This window comes from Grammomys surdaster, unplaced genomic scaffold, assembly GCF_004785775.1.
Source record: "Grammomys surdaster isolate TR1022 unplaced genomic scaffold, NIH_TR_1.0 136, whole genome shotgun sequence".
Lineage (NCBI taxonomy): Eukaryota > Metazoa > Chordata > Mammalia > Rodentia > Muridae > Grammomys > Grammomys surdaster.
Window position 1 is genome coordinate 14,273,356 of NW_021604594.1, and position 15,266 is coordinate 14,288,621.

General features: G+C 43.3%; 1 protein-coding gene across 1 annotated transcript in view; it reads right to left on the reverse strand.

Annotated features, from left to right (window-relative positions):
• Positions 1-15,266, reverse strand: part of Myo3b (myosin IIIB) — a 335,931-nt gene that overhangs the window by 229,604 nt on the left and 91,061 nt on the right. The window contains exon 7 of the mRNA XM_028763039.1: positions 7,700-7,765. Within this exon, the coding sequence (XP_028618872.1) occupies positions 7,700-7,765 (66 nt within the window). The remainder of the gene's footprint in view (positions 1-7,699; positions 7,766-15,266) is intronic.

Here is a 15,266-nt window from a genome sequence, read left to right on the forward strand (position 1 = left end):
TCCTTCCAGACTCTTAGCAGCTGTTAGGAACAAGAGCCATCCTTAACATTTGCTGGCTGTTGCTCTGGCTCTCTGGAATCAGGCACCTTCCTATCCAAATCCGTACAAATGGCTGTCTCTTTAGGTGCTCTCCCCTTTATTTAGAGACAGTGGACATTTTAGGGACACGTTGGGCCCACTGCTGCCCAACCACTTCTTATCTACTTTTGCAATAAGATGTGACCACAGGCTACAGTCGCAGCAATAATTATGCAAAGCTGCCAGACAGTTAAAATACCCACCAGGAGCTCTAGATTAGACACCTCTTGGGAGTACAACCTTGAAACTCATAACTTTATTCTTCTCACGAAGGGGGAAAATCCTAATTTTTCAAAATCAGATCAATACATATGAAGAGGGCAAAGGAGAGTTTGTTGGGTTTTAATTTAGAGTATTCCGGCCTTTTTCATGAGTTTTCACTAATCCACTAATTCCCTGGAGCTCAAGAGATGCTAATTAATTCAAGAAGCCACACTAGCTAATCATTGGCTAAATAAATCCAAAATGGAGAGTGTGTGCTGCAGATACTGCTGCTCATTCTAATTAAAATTACCAACGTGTAAAGTAATGTAAATAAAGGTTACAGTGGACCCACTCAGCTCCTGGAGGAATTAACCATTTGTACGGTTCCTGGGGTTCTGACAAGATGTAAAAGTCTGAGACTTCTGCAGACCATCATAAGACTCTGGGTTAGGATAGGTACAATTGTGTGTGGTTCACTGATAGTTTAAAGCCAGGTAGAATTAAGCAGCCTTGAAAAACAGAGTGGAGAAAGACAAGAGCTCAGAACTGTTGGCTCGAGGGAAATTCAGCTACAGGCAAGGACACAGCCCGTCTTCAGGCAGACCTGCAGAGAAAGCAAGAGCTGTAAATGTGGGTCTGAGTCTTTAAGGGTTAAGTAAGTTAAACACCCTTCCTCAAGGCCAATGATATCATTTTACCGATATTCAGGGCAACTTATATCTATCGGAGCGTTGTCAAAAGGCTACTGTGACTGACTGGCAGGTCTCAAACATGGTACTTAGTTGAGGAAAGTAATGGCTTCCATCGACCAGGGGACCAGAAACACTCCCCCAAACACAGTGTCTGTTTAGAAGTAGGGAGGACCCTTCTGAGTTTCCCTATTAAAGTCCCTCCAGTGACAGGTGTCTTGCACTGCACCTGGGAAAAGGAATGTCACACTGAGAGGCTGAGGAGAATCTGTGGACAGGCAGACCTTGCTGAGCCCCCCCCCCCCCCCATTTATCACCAAGAGGCCTGACCCTCTGTTTCCTCAGTTCTGCTTTTTCATTCTTCATGAAAACAAGGAATGTATAGATTGCTCTGGGTCTTGGGAATCTTCATTTCTGAAAGTCACCTGATGCTTACATTAAAGATGGTCGCCGGGCTTTTCTTATTAACCTTCCTGTTGTCAGAGGGGAAGACACAACACTTCCCTATGCTGCCAGAGCAGCCACCAAACAGCAGTTTGTGGGGGTGGGGGTTAGGGATGGGGGGGTGATCGCATAGTGTCATTCATTAACTGTTGGGCTAAGCAATCAGAATGCTCTTGGTGGATTTGCTCTCAACAAAAGGAACTCCATCTTTATTGTCTCACTAATCATCTCAAAAGCCACCAATGTCCTGAAACTAACTCCTACTAAAACCCTAAAAGTATGAGAGACAAACACCTTCCGGTTGGGAAAGTACTTTTACTATTTAGACCAAAGGTCTTAAATTAGGTTGAGCTTAAAGGGGAGAGGAGGCCTCCCTGGGGACCAAGGTGAAGTTCACAAAAGAAAATTACTGTTATCTTATCGAAAGGCTACTTCTGCGGGGAGCCTCTTAGCAAAGTAGCAGTCTGGCAGGTACTTGAACCAGATAGACTTGTTATGCAAATAGCTCCAGCCATTGGGGAAAGGGCTGATAATGAAATCGCTGCAAAGCCAGCCACTTATTATAGCAGTGACAAAAAACATCAGGCAGGGTCCCAGCACATGGATAAAGAGCGGTGCAGAATTTATGCGAGTACCGCATTTAATTTATCATAACTAAGCTGTCAGGAGGCTTGCTTTGACAAATGTGTAACTAACTCGTATAAATGAGTCAATTATCACCAACAACCAAGGTTCAGAACCAGCCGGGGTTATGGGGACTGCTTTTTTTCTCTTTTTAACTCCAAGACAGGTTTGCTAATAGGATTTTAGGCTTTTAGGCCTTTTTTTCTTCTTTTTTCTTTTCTCTTCTCCTTGCTGACTCCAAATAAGGAGACTGGAAACACATCTGAAAAACACTATCTCAGCATATCTCAGCACTCCTGACCCTGCCTCCTCGGCTATAGGCAGCAGCCAGATGCCACAGCATGTCCTCCAATCATCTGGCAAGCAGTCCCAGGACTCTTGTCCCAGTGTCCCACAGGTCATGTGTTTTGAATGCTTTGTCTGTAACTAATGGTACTTTTGGGGGAGGTTGTGGAGCCCTTTGAAGGTGGGGCATCGCTGGAAGAACTGGGTCACTCGTGTGTGGACCAGGATTTTGGCTAGCCCCACCTCTGGCTGAGCATTCTCTGCTTCTTGATGAGAACCATGTCATGAGAAGCCACTGCAAGCTCCCACCACACAGTTGGAGCCTCCTCCATGATGGACGAGCTCCCCGAACCATGAACCCAAATCAACCTTTCCTCCTTTAAGGTGCTTCCTGCAGGTGTTACATGACAGCAATGAGAAAAGTAACACATTAAGAACCACACTGATGAATCCATTTTGGGTTAGAGGTCACATGGCAACAGAGCATCAAACTGTGGCTCCACAATTAAGAGCACTGGCTGCTCTTCTAGAGGTCCTGAGCTCAATTCCCAGCACCTGTAGTGGTTCACAACCATCTATAACTCTCTGTGGTCCCATAGGATCCGATTCTTTCATCTGATGTAGAAACAAAACATCACATATGTAAAATACACAAATAAATAAATCAAGAGAAAGGGAGAGAGAGCGAGAGAAAGGGAGAGAGAAAGAGAGAGAGAGAGAGAGAGAGAGAGAGAGAGAGAGAGAGAGAGAGAGGGAGAACACGAAGCCGGGCAGTGGTAGCCCACACCTTCAATCACACCACTTAGGAGACAGAGGCAGGTGGATCTCTGAGTTTAAGGCCAGTCTGGTCAACAGAGCAAATTCTATGACAGCCAAGTATAAACAGAGAAACCCTGTCTTGAAAAACAAGCAAACAAACAAAAACAACACCCCCCCAAAAAAAAAACCCCAAACAATCAAATAACAACAAAAATGGGCAATTCTAGTCAAGCTAAAGAGATAGCTCAGAGGATAAGAATGCATACAGCTCTCGAAGGATACCAGAGTTCAGTTACCAGTATCCACATCAGGCAGCTCACAACTGCCTGTAACTCTAACTGACGCCCTCTTCTGGCCTCCAGTGGCATCTGCACTCATATACCCAAAGCATACACACATAGTAAAAAATATATAATCTTTTTAAAGAAGATATTTCTAGCCTTGTTTATTTTTAGAGCAAATCTAGGCAGTTACCCTCGTGGCTTTTTCTATAAAGGGAAATGAATCAATTATCTGAATGATTCCTAAATTTTACTAAAACTCTCAGATATTGTCTTTCCCAACTAGTACCTCCAATGATGAAAGACTTAGAGTCCAGAGTTGTTCATACCCCATTTGTTTCTCTCAGTATGAGCTGGTAAGTATAAAATCAAACCGAAGCTCTGTAAATAGACATTTCAAATGCGCGGTGTGTCACTGTTTACATTGAGCTGCAGATTTGAATAAGCCTAATGAAATCATGTTTGGTTGCAGTGCACTTGGTAGCTCAGCAGTAACAGGCTAGAGCAGGCAGTCTCATCCACAAAGTCAAAGGATGGGGTTAGGGATGAGGCAGAGTTGGTAAGCATGTCCAGACTGGGCATGGTAGTCCATGCCTGTGATACTAGCACTCAGGATAAGAAAGCCAAGGCTACCTACCACTAGCTACATATCTAACCTTGAAAGCAGCCTAAGACATATGAAACTCTGTCATGGGGTGGGGGTGGGGGGCAGTATTTGGAAATGACAGGCAGGTTTCTGTTTCATTTCTGTTACTAAGCAATGTAGGGGAGAAAGGGTTTGTTTTAGCTAACAATCCAGGAAATATAGTCCATCACTGTGGAAAATTTACAGCAGCAGGAGCTTGAATCAGCTAGTCACATCCTATCCACAGCCAAGAACAGAGGGAAAAAGATGCATGCATGGTCACTTGATTGCTTAATTGTGCTCAATTTGATTTGTGTTCCGCTTTTACACAGTTCAGGATCCCCTGGCTAGGGAATGGTGCTGCTCACAGTGGGCTAAGTCTTCCAACACTGATTAACTTAATTAAAACAATCTCCTATAGGCCAACCAAATGTAGACAATCCCTCATTGAAACTGTCTTCCCAGATGACTCTAGGTTATGTAAAGTTGACAGTCAAAGCTAACTATCATGCTAACCCAAGATGTGAAATGTAATGACCAATCTTCAGTGTTCAGATTTATTGCTAAAAAGAGCATAGGAGAATACATGGTTGAAGAATCTAAGATGCTATGGAGAAAATAGGGTTGGAGGCATGTGGTCAAGAAAGAACTTGGGACCACAAGTAGTGTTTTCGCTATAGAGGGAATAAGACAATACATTAAAGAAACAGAAGATTCCTGGGCCTGGTGGCTCAAACCTAGAATGCCAGCTACTTGGGAGGCTGAGACAGGAGAATCATAAATTCAAAACCTGCCTAGATTTCAGTGTAAGTTCCAGCCAGTCTGGGCAACTTAATGACTGACAGAGATCAAAGATAGAGAACTTTCCTAGCATACCTGAAGTGTTGGGTTCAATTCTCGGTATCAAAGATGGAAAGGAGTGGGGGTGGGTGGGAGGATGGAATATAATAGGGGAAGTGATGGCATGTTTTCATATCTCAAATTAAAAATAAAACACATAATCACCCAACTTCCATTTGCCTTCCTAGCTCATTAAAACTTGTCAGGATCTTTCCCTCTGTTTTCATTACGAGGTCGTTCTTTCTTTGTTCCTGATTGTTTTTTGTGTTTGTCTTAGAGTTTTACTGCTGTGAATAGACATCATGACCGTGGCAACTCTTAAATAGGAAAACATTTAATTGGGCTGGCTTACAGTTTCAGAGGTTCAGTCCAGTATCATGGCAGGAAGCATGGCAGTGTGCAGGCAGACACAGTGCTGGAGAAGAAGTTGAGAATTCATCTCGATCCTCAGACAGCAGGAAGAAAATAGTCACGCTGGGCCTGGCTTGAGCATCTGAGACCTCAGAGCCCACCCACAGTGACACACTTCCTACAACAAGGCCACAGTTCCAGATAGTGCCACTCCCTATGAGGCTATGGGGGTGCAATTTTTATTCAAACCACCACACTCAAAGGCATTGTTTTCTCTGTTTTCTCTCCTTTCCAGTGTTCCAGACCTTTCAAGATCTAAAGTAACTTGGGATAAGTACAACTGAAAACACCAAAGTTGAAAAACATAACGAGATTAGAATCGGCATCCCATGGGAAACAACGACTAGGGAGATACTGTATATCAAACACAACCATAGAAGGGTTCACTTGCCATCAGCCTCGTAGCTGATCCTTAAATTCATGGAAGCAACACTGCTGGTTCAAGAATACAACCATACTCTTTAGAAAAAGACACTTAAGCCGAACTTGTGAGTCAAATCACATCTTTGCAGCATGGTGGAGTGGGAAGGTGTATTTGTGAATATGTAATGGGTTTTTCTAGGCCAGCTTCAGAGAAGGTTGATCAAGGTTATCTGTGCAGCAATGGAATGAAAGGGAAATTCTTTGGATCCAGATCTCTCTCTCTCTCTCTCTCTCTCTCTCTCTCTCTCTCTCTCTCTCTCTCTCTCTCTTCTCCTTCCCTAACACCCCTCCCCCTCTCTGGGATGATGCTATGAAATGTGGTACAAGTCACTAAATTGTCTTCAGTTTCCTCTGTCTCCTCCTGTAGGTCCCAGCTCTCAGAAGTGGTCCTTTCTCTGCTCCCAGCCGAGTGTTGTCCACCTTGCAAGGGTCTGTAGCCAGCCACTCTGATTTGTGGCAATCCCACTCATTCTGCAGTTAGGGGAAGAATGACAAAGCTGGGCTAAGGAGCAAGGATGTGTCCTCCGGTCTTGGCCCCAGACTTCACAATCCAGCACTACTTCTCTTAGCATTCTCGGAGTCTTCCCTTGACCCCTAACTTGACAGTCACCTTCCAGCAACATGTCTCTTGGTAGTGTTCCCTGACTTCTGTACTGAAGGACATGACAAGTGTCCAGGAGGGATTAGACAAACAAATGATTTTCAGGACCCTGAGCTCCATTGCGTTTGAAATGGAAATGAAATACAAACTCAGGCTCTCGTACAAACTCCTTTGGGGTCAAACATGTTTAGAATTCTAAAGTTGATCAAATTTTACACAGCCAAACTGGTACATTCACTACACATTATGTAACATTGCAGAAGGATCTGGGCCAGGACGCTATCATCGAATAGGAAAATATCTGCATTGAAACACATGAATATTCACACGAAGAAAGATAATGACTATAAATAACCCCTCATCAGTTCAGGGTACATGTTGCCCCCCCCAGCCCCACCCCATCAGTTCACATAAGGTCAAGTTTTGCTGCTGGATGACTCAACTACAAAATAACTTCTATTTTCGGGGCTCTTTGGAGTTAGGGATTGTGGGTAAAGATTGTAGATCTAGACGGTGATTAAAGAGGGTGATCCTGCTTGATCTGTTACTATAACTCTTTATAGAAGATAAGACTGCACATAAGCATAAGTAAGGGGAAAATGTGTTTTCCTCCCTTACATCCTGTTTATCAGTAGCTTTGGTTATTTGCTTCTATTACATCCTATGCTGCCTCCATCGTCTCTGAAGCTCTTGTTAAATGCTGGATGTTGGGGCATCTTTTCCCAGCTCCAGTATCTGGAAGTGCCTGGTAATAATCGGCTCTCCTTCCATCACTGAGTCCTCGAGCTGAATCTCTTCCATCTTCCATGGATTCGGTACCAGTTTGGTCCTCTTCCTGGGCCAGGCCCCAAACCCACGATCTCAGCACTGAGTCACCCTTTGGTCTCTCTGTTGGTCCGATGGTCTTAGTGTCAGTACCTGTGACCTGGTGGCATGCTTCCCACCAGGGGGCTCATGTCACTCAGCACAGTTTTCCTCTTGTTCTCCATACTTTGAGTATTAGATAGGACACCTTACCTTGAAGCCTTAGGCCAAAGATCCTACCTCTCCCCTCTTGGACACTTATGCTTGAGTCCTTTAGCAAAAATCCTAGAGCAAAGCCCAGTGATCCAGCTGCCATCCTGTAAAAAGTGCAATTTTCTGTGTCTCCTTGCTCCCAGAGGAGATATCAGTTATAGATGTCCCTCTTCTACGGAGCAGGTTTGCAGACGCATGTGACCCACATGCTTATGCAGACTGATAATGGTTGCATCAGTTGGAATTCCTCATTCTTCAGATTCTGTTGAGGCTCCTAAAACTGTTAACTAGAGCAACCCCTGGGTCAAAACTAGCAGGCTCAGCCAGCACTGAGCAAGTTCCACAGCTTGGATTTCTGGAATGGCACACAGGTCAAGGCCTTGCTGTACAGGCAGTCCGCAGAAGAAGACATACTCACTGTGAAATGAAGTGGTTGAATTCCTCACACCAGTTGTTGGGGTGCAGCAAAGTGGGTGGAGGGTTTCTGAAAGATAAAAAAAAGCAATGTTTTCCATTATAGTAAATTTAGGTTTGGTAAAGGGCAAAATATCAACTGGTGTCTATGGGTGCCCTTTTAAGCATCTGGGGAAAACAATCGTCTCTGCTCCTTCCCAGGTGGGAATAATTTCCTTGTGGGAACTCCCAGAGGCCCAGCCCCTCCTCTTGGGCTCACTCATTTTCCCTGATTGAAGAGCACTTTCTCTTGACCTCAGCGCTACTGACAGGCACACAAAGCAGGGGCAGCTTCAGGAGCAGACAGTCTAATGAGCAGCTAGACAAACACGCAAACCGTTGTATCTGAGAGCAGAGGATTATGGGTGCTGTAAGAAAGCTATAAGCACAATGCTTGGGGCCTTAGAGAAATAGACTTTTAATTATGCAGGGTTTTCAGATCATTATGGTGCCATTTAAATTAATTATGTGACACATCGAAAGCCTACTCATGATTGCATCAGTCACATTTCAACTGTTTCCTGCATGCCAACCTCTGCGATAGGCAAAGGAGAAATCAAGAACCCCAAAACAGTGCCCTGGCTTCTAAGATGCTACCAGAGGAAGGCAGACATATCTTGTGCCCAATTACAAGGGATCTATGAGAACAGAACAGTATCAGGAAAGTCCTTAGGTAAGGATCTCACTAGACCACCTTCTGCTGACAAAACAGTGATGGAGAAAAGAGAGAGACTGGAATGTATTCAATAGTTCTTAAAGAAGACTCATGTATAAAACAGAAGTGGGGCTGGGGCTTTGGCTCAGTGGGTAAGAAGGTGCTTGCTCTCCAAACAAGAGGAGGACCTGCATTCGAATCCCTACCACACACATAAAAGTGAGGCATGGCTACACGTGCCTATAACAGCAGCTTTAGAAATGCGGTAGTAGAGTCAGACACATCCTGGGAGCTTACTGAGCACTCAGCCTAGCTGAAATGGTGAGATTCAGGTTCAGTTAAAGACTCGTCTCTAAAAGCAAAGTGTAAGGCAATAGAGGAAAACAACAGACATCTTTCTTCAACTTCTACAAGAGTGTGCCTAGGCACATGAAACCCTTGCACAAACACTCCTACACACACACACACACACACACACACACACACACGCCAGAAGTGAACTGACCTTACTCCTTGCCATTAGTGGAAATAAGGGCTGTTGGACAAACTGAGTTCAGTAAGTAAAAGAACACATCCACACACCCAAGTCATGACTGTACAGTTTAAGCCCATTATATCTAATCTTTGGTTTTGCTCGAGTACTAACTGCTTCTTAAAGCAGAATGCTGCTGAACTTCTAGGGACAGAGGCATGAGAAGCTTTAAGAACAGCTAGAGATAGAAAGTGTTTCAGATAACATGATTTCACCACATCTTTCAATAGCCGTTCCCCTCCCATTTCATAAGCATTTATTCTGGTAGCCCCACCATAACAAAGACTACAAGTTCCTAGGCATCATGATGCTGAGTGTGGCTGCATGACTGACTGCTGACCAATGATGTACAAATCAAATTGTTCCATGATGTTTTCAGAAAGTCGAGTCAAAGAGAAGAGACACGCCTTTTCTTCACTGCTGTGCATCTGTGTGCTGGGGCCTGCTGGTGTATGAATGGAGGGGCTAGCAGGCCCATGATGCAGAATAACCAGCTCTCCTTTGGGTAAAGTTTATAGGCACTTCAATGCAATACGAGACGAAGACAGATCTGAAGGAAAACAACAGTTTGAACTTGGCCTGCCTCGATGCCTGAGGTTTGTAGCTAAAATTAAACTATCAAGAAAGCCCATGGTCACAGACAGCACAAAAGCCATATGAGGTTTACCTCCAGCCTCTATATGCACACTCACACATGTACTCACACACACACACACACACACACACCCACCTTTACACATATAAACGCAAACACACAAAGCAAGAGGTAGAAAGAGTCACTGTGAAAGAAACCCAATTCTCTCCTGTTGCCTATGAAGGCAGAGCAAGTGGGCCATGAAGCCAGGAATGCAGGCAGCCCCTGCAACGTGGAGCTGAGCCCCAACTGTTACTCAGAAAAAATGAGGGTCCCTCAGTTCTATACACACAAGGGACTGAATTATGCTTGTAACTTGAGGGAACAAGAAAGCAGATTATTCCCCAAGCTTTAGGAAAAGGACACAGCCCTGCTGACTGCGTTGTTTTAGCCTAGAGGAATCATGTTAGATTTCCAAGCTATGGAACTGTGAGATAATAAATTTGGATTGTTTTAAGCTGTGAAGTTCAGGGTAATTTGCTATGATAATAACAGAGACCGAATACATCAATCAAGCACCACGTCCGCTATACTCTACTTCTGAGTTCCTCTTTCACATAACAATCTGTCACCTCACCCTACACTTCTCCAGGGGCCTCTGTGTTTCCTCCTCCCCTCCTCTTAACTCTCTTCAGTCCAGCTGGTGTCCGGTGGTGAGAATTTCCTTATAATACACACATTTGTCCTTGTTGTGTCCTGGCTCAAATTTCTTTGCAGATTCGAGTTTCTAACATGATCAAATCTCAGCTCCTTTACATAATGTATAGGTTATCTTCCTTAACTACCCACCCCATTTCAAGCCACATCCTCCATCCAGAACCTGTAGCTTCCAGCAGGTTCTCTCCTTTACCACCTCTGAACCATTGTACATGGCGAATCTCCACAATTTACCTACCTGGTGGGCTCTTGGTCATTCTTCATGCCTGACTATCATGCTTAATACAATAGCATTCTGTGGGTTTTTTAAAAAAAACTTTATTTATTTTTATGTTTATGAATGTTTTGCCTGCCTGTAGGTCTTTGTAACACAGGTATGCTAGCGTCTCAGAAGCTGGAAGATGTCAAATACCTCTGGGCTAGAAGTACAGTCGTTTGTGAACCACAGTGTGGGTCCTGAGAATTGAAGCCAGGTCCTCTGCAAGAGCAGCTCATACTCTTAGCCACTGAGCCAGACACAATATTCTATAATTTTTGATGAATAAGTGACTACATGAATAAATACACATATGTTGTTAAGTAAGAAGAAGTGCCAGGGGCTCAATAACTAATGAAGCACAGAATAGCCCTCTTGAATGAAAGCAGATTCCAAGTAAGTTATTTACAGTAAGCAGGGAGATTTTGAAAGAAAAAATGTTGAGTTGAGTTGAACTTGACAGTGTAATCCTCAGTCCGCACTCTAGAAGCCCAAATGTACCCACATCCATGAACACATCTGTGTTTGTTACTTATCTTGTTGCTGCAACAATACACCTGACAAAAGCAACTTCGGAAGGGGAGGGTTTACTCAGGCTCACAGTTTGAAGGGCAGGCCATTGTGGTAAGGGCAGCATGGTAGTAAGAGTAAGACGCAGTTGATCTCATTGTATCCCCAGTCAGGAAGCAGAGAATGAAGGTTTCTGGTGCTCACCTTTCTATATAAGGTCTCCCCTTTCTATATAATCCAGGACACCAGCCTACGGAATGATGATGCCCATAGTTGGTGGTGGTGGTGCCAGCAGGGATGGGGGTGGGGAGTAGAGAGAAGGTGTCTTCCTACTTCAGTTAACTTGATCAAGATAATCCTTCAAAGATCTACCTAGAGATTTGTCTCAAACATGACTACATACCCAGCCAATTGACAATCAATACAAACTACCACCACAGTATCCAACAATTATAATCAATGACTTAAGCCCCATTGTAGACATAACTAACGTCAGCCCATTATATTCACCCCTGTGGCAGGCGGGCTAGAGACAGACGATAAAGGCCAATATGAGTCATATTGAATTCTTGGTTCCCAGAGTTCCTGCCAAATGCCTCACTTTGCAGATCATCTTGCCACCCCCAAATGTTGTAAAATCAGAAGCATCTGTTCACTTTCACAGGTGGAGAAAATACAGCTTTCAAAACATTGTCAACTAGGATGACGGTGCTTGACTATAATCCCGGAACTTAGTTTGAGGCCACCCTTGACTACCCAGTGAGAGCTAGTCTCACTTCCATGCCTCACTTTGTAATTGGGTTGCTTTTTATTAGTTATTTTTATTGAAAAATATTTATACATTATACTTTGATCATGTTTTTCCTGCCCAATTCCTCCTAGGCCCTCCCTACTTCCCAACTTACCCAACTATACATTAGTTCTCTCTTGCTCCTTAAAAACCACCCAAACAAACAAAAACAAAACAAACAAACACCACATGGAAGTAAAACTCTACCAACAAACTTCTTTTTCTCTCTCCAAAATATCCAGAAAAAGTGAAAGACTCAGGCTTTAAGTTAAGACATTTCTTTCCTCAACGTCTATATACACCACTGTTTTCTATTCATGAAGATTCTGTTACTTTGGAAGATGAATTAAGTGAACACGTATGCAAAAAATGACAGAAACCAATTAGCAAGCAACCCTGGAAGGTACAAAATGAAGTTGTCAAAATCAGGAAACACGTTCAGCAAGGGTGTAAAGAGAGGTCCCTCCACAAGGCCAAGTTCATTAAGCTGGGTCTCTTGAGGTCTGTGAATTTGAGGCGTGTCCTGGGCAAAGGGGCCATACAACCATCTGCAAAGGAGAAGGATATTGCAGAGAGTCGGGCACGTAGAGAGGAAAATTAAAAAAAAAAAAAAAAAAAGAAGTATGGTCCCTAGTTATAGCTACCATACAGTTAAATACCTCATAATGTGTTCAGAAGGGATTCTTCTTATTTACTCATAAAAGCAATAAACCAAGACATTTGGGTGCAATCAAACCGTTGGGAGAGTATTAACTACAGCCACGGAGCTGCCATTCTGATTACAATTAGTAGAGCCCATTAATGGAGTCAAATAGTTGGACTTGTGCCTGTATCTGATCCCTCAGTATCATACCCCAATCCTACTCAAAGTGGCTTTTTTTTTTTTGCCCTAAATTGCGTCTTGTATATTCAAACTTAATTCCTTTTAAACGTTTACATCTATTTGCATTGCATGATTCCATTTTACTGTATAACGAATTCCCCCAATACAGGAATAATAGAGAAAAAGAAAATACTCCCCAATTCCAACGCCTAACCCCAGCTTTCACCCTACAGCAGTATGGTGAGTGTTCTTTCCTCAGGCTTTTATGTGCATTTATTACAGCTGCTCTAAATATATATGTACTGATGTTTGTGCTGTAAGCATCTACAGTGTATATTTTATGAGGTATTAATTTTCATATTTATAGTCTCTGGCAGTAGAAATGAGATTAAGTTTCTAGCAGTAGAAATGTCCTGGTTCTTTATTTTTTCATCCTCAAATACAAATTAAAAATCATCTCATGTCAACTCCATACCTCAATAATGGTCCACAAGGTAGGAACATCATAGTTTATTTAGCCATTCACCTAGATTTAACTCTATTTTTCTGGATATAAGAAAGTTGAAGTAGCTTATAATGTTATATATCACCTGGTTTCGAACTTTTAGAGGCTTCTTTGGGGCTGGCAAAATGGCTTAGAGGGTGAAGGTGCTTTCTATGCAAGCCTGGTGATCTGAGTTCAATCCTTGGAACCCACATAAAGGTCGAAGTACAGAACTGACTCCATAAAGTTGTCCTCTAATCTACACACACACACACACACACATTCATACATACACACTCTCTCACTCACATACATATACACAAATAAATAAATTCACTTTTAAAAGAAAGTCTCTTTGGTAGCAAACAGTTCTCACTGGAAAAAAGTTCCATCCTACAAAGAAACTTAAATGCTGAGAGAGCTGACATTGCCTGCCTGGTCCTCTAGAGATAACTCAGTGAGCAGTTCCAGAGTGGAGGAACTCCAGAACACCACAACACCGGAGGATGCACTGTGAATGGCAACTAGAGATACTCAAGCCCACCAGAATAAAGGATTGAACGCTACTACTGGGTTCTTGCCACTTGCCAGAACCCAACCAATAAGCTGAACACACCTGACACAAGCCAAGGTCTGTTCAAAACTTACATATGCTATAATTATGCCAAATGAGAATAAGTCCAAAATTTCAAAGAAATAGTTGAAGACATTTCTTTAAACTCAAGACTAGATGATACAAAACCTCAATCTCATGATAAACCACACCATCATCAAGAATGAACAATTATTCCAGGGTGGGAAAGATGCCTGTGCTAAATACTGCAGCCATTAGAAAGACTGGATTACCACTTCTGCTACTCAGGGAAAAGCAGGGGAGGAAGATGTTTGTGATCACACTGGATAGGAAGGTATCTGGAAGGAAGTGAAGACAAATGGCATCAGAGCCATGTCACTTGTAGGTCATCATAAGTACACGTTTTATGGTTAATATCTGTGACAATTTCTTCCACAATAATAGTTGGAACTGAGGAAGGCAATAAGGGTGTGTACTTATGAAGTTTCAAGCTTGTTTCTTCTTTCACTTTTCTCTCTTTTTCAGGAGAGATGATGGGATTTGAGACCGAGTCTTCCTCTGTTGCCTGGGCTGGTTTGGAACTTGATCTTCTAAGTGCTGGGACTTCAGGCATGTGCCTCTGTGCTGCACTGATTCTAATAACTGTTAGCTTTACAATTTCCCGTGTGTGCCCGCCTGGCAGATCCCTTGTGTAGCCAAGGCTGACCTTGGGCTTCTGATCCTCCCTCCTCCACCTCCTGAATGCTGCAGTGGAAGCGAGCATGAGCCATCACACCAGGTTCTCATTCTTAGTAATATATTTCATCTTGTCCCTTAAGCAATGTCATCTGCAATGTTACAGCGATAGTCATTAAAATGTAAAGTTACTTCATCAGTGAGCCCATTCTTAATCACTTCAGGAAGTGACACAGACTTCACTTCCTCTGGCTTGGAGTTCTGCGTGAGTCAGCCTCAAGTCATCTCAGAATCTCACTCTTATAGCAGTTAACATTACCCCAGGCCTGTGCTAAAGACAGCGTGTGAGGGTGCCGGGTGAGGATGAGGGTGAGAGGATTAGCTTCATTAATCCTTGGCCACTACCCCACATTTCAATCCACAAAAGCCATAAGTCATGTTTCTCATTCTCTCTAAACCACGCAAACCTCATTCCTCACTGTACTCTCCTTATGCAACTTACAAGAGCATGGGACACAAATAGTTGGGCCACGCATGCATGAGGTGGCCAAAGTGGAGGTAAGAGTAAATGCTGTTTCCATAGATACGACAGAGGGACAGGTTGATGTGCGGCTTGCCATTTGAGCCAATGTGGTCATTGGCTGGCATCTGTTCCTTAATTTTCTCCTTCAACAAGAACTCAGCAACACCACCATGTCCAACTGTTACTGCCCAACGTGACAGAGAACTAGACCTTGCCTCAGGCTAGCTAATGACCTTTCTCCTACAGAGCCCTTCACACAACTAGGAGCCAAAAACCTATTCTTTTCCACACACAGATTTTTGTTTAATTTGATTATTAAAATTAGGTGTGTGTGTGAGTGTGTGTGTGTGTGTGTGTGTGTGTGTGTGAGAGAGAGAGAGAGAGAGAGAGAGAGAGAGAGAGAGAGAGAGAGAGAGAGA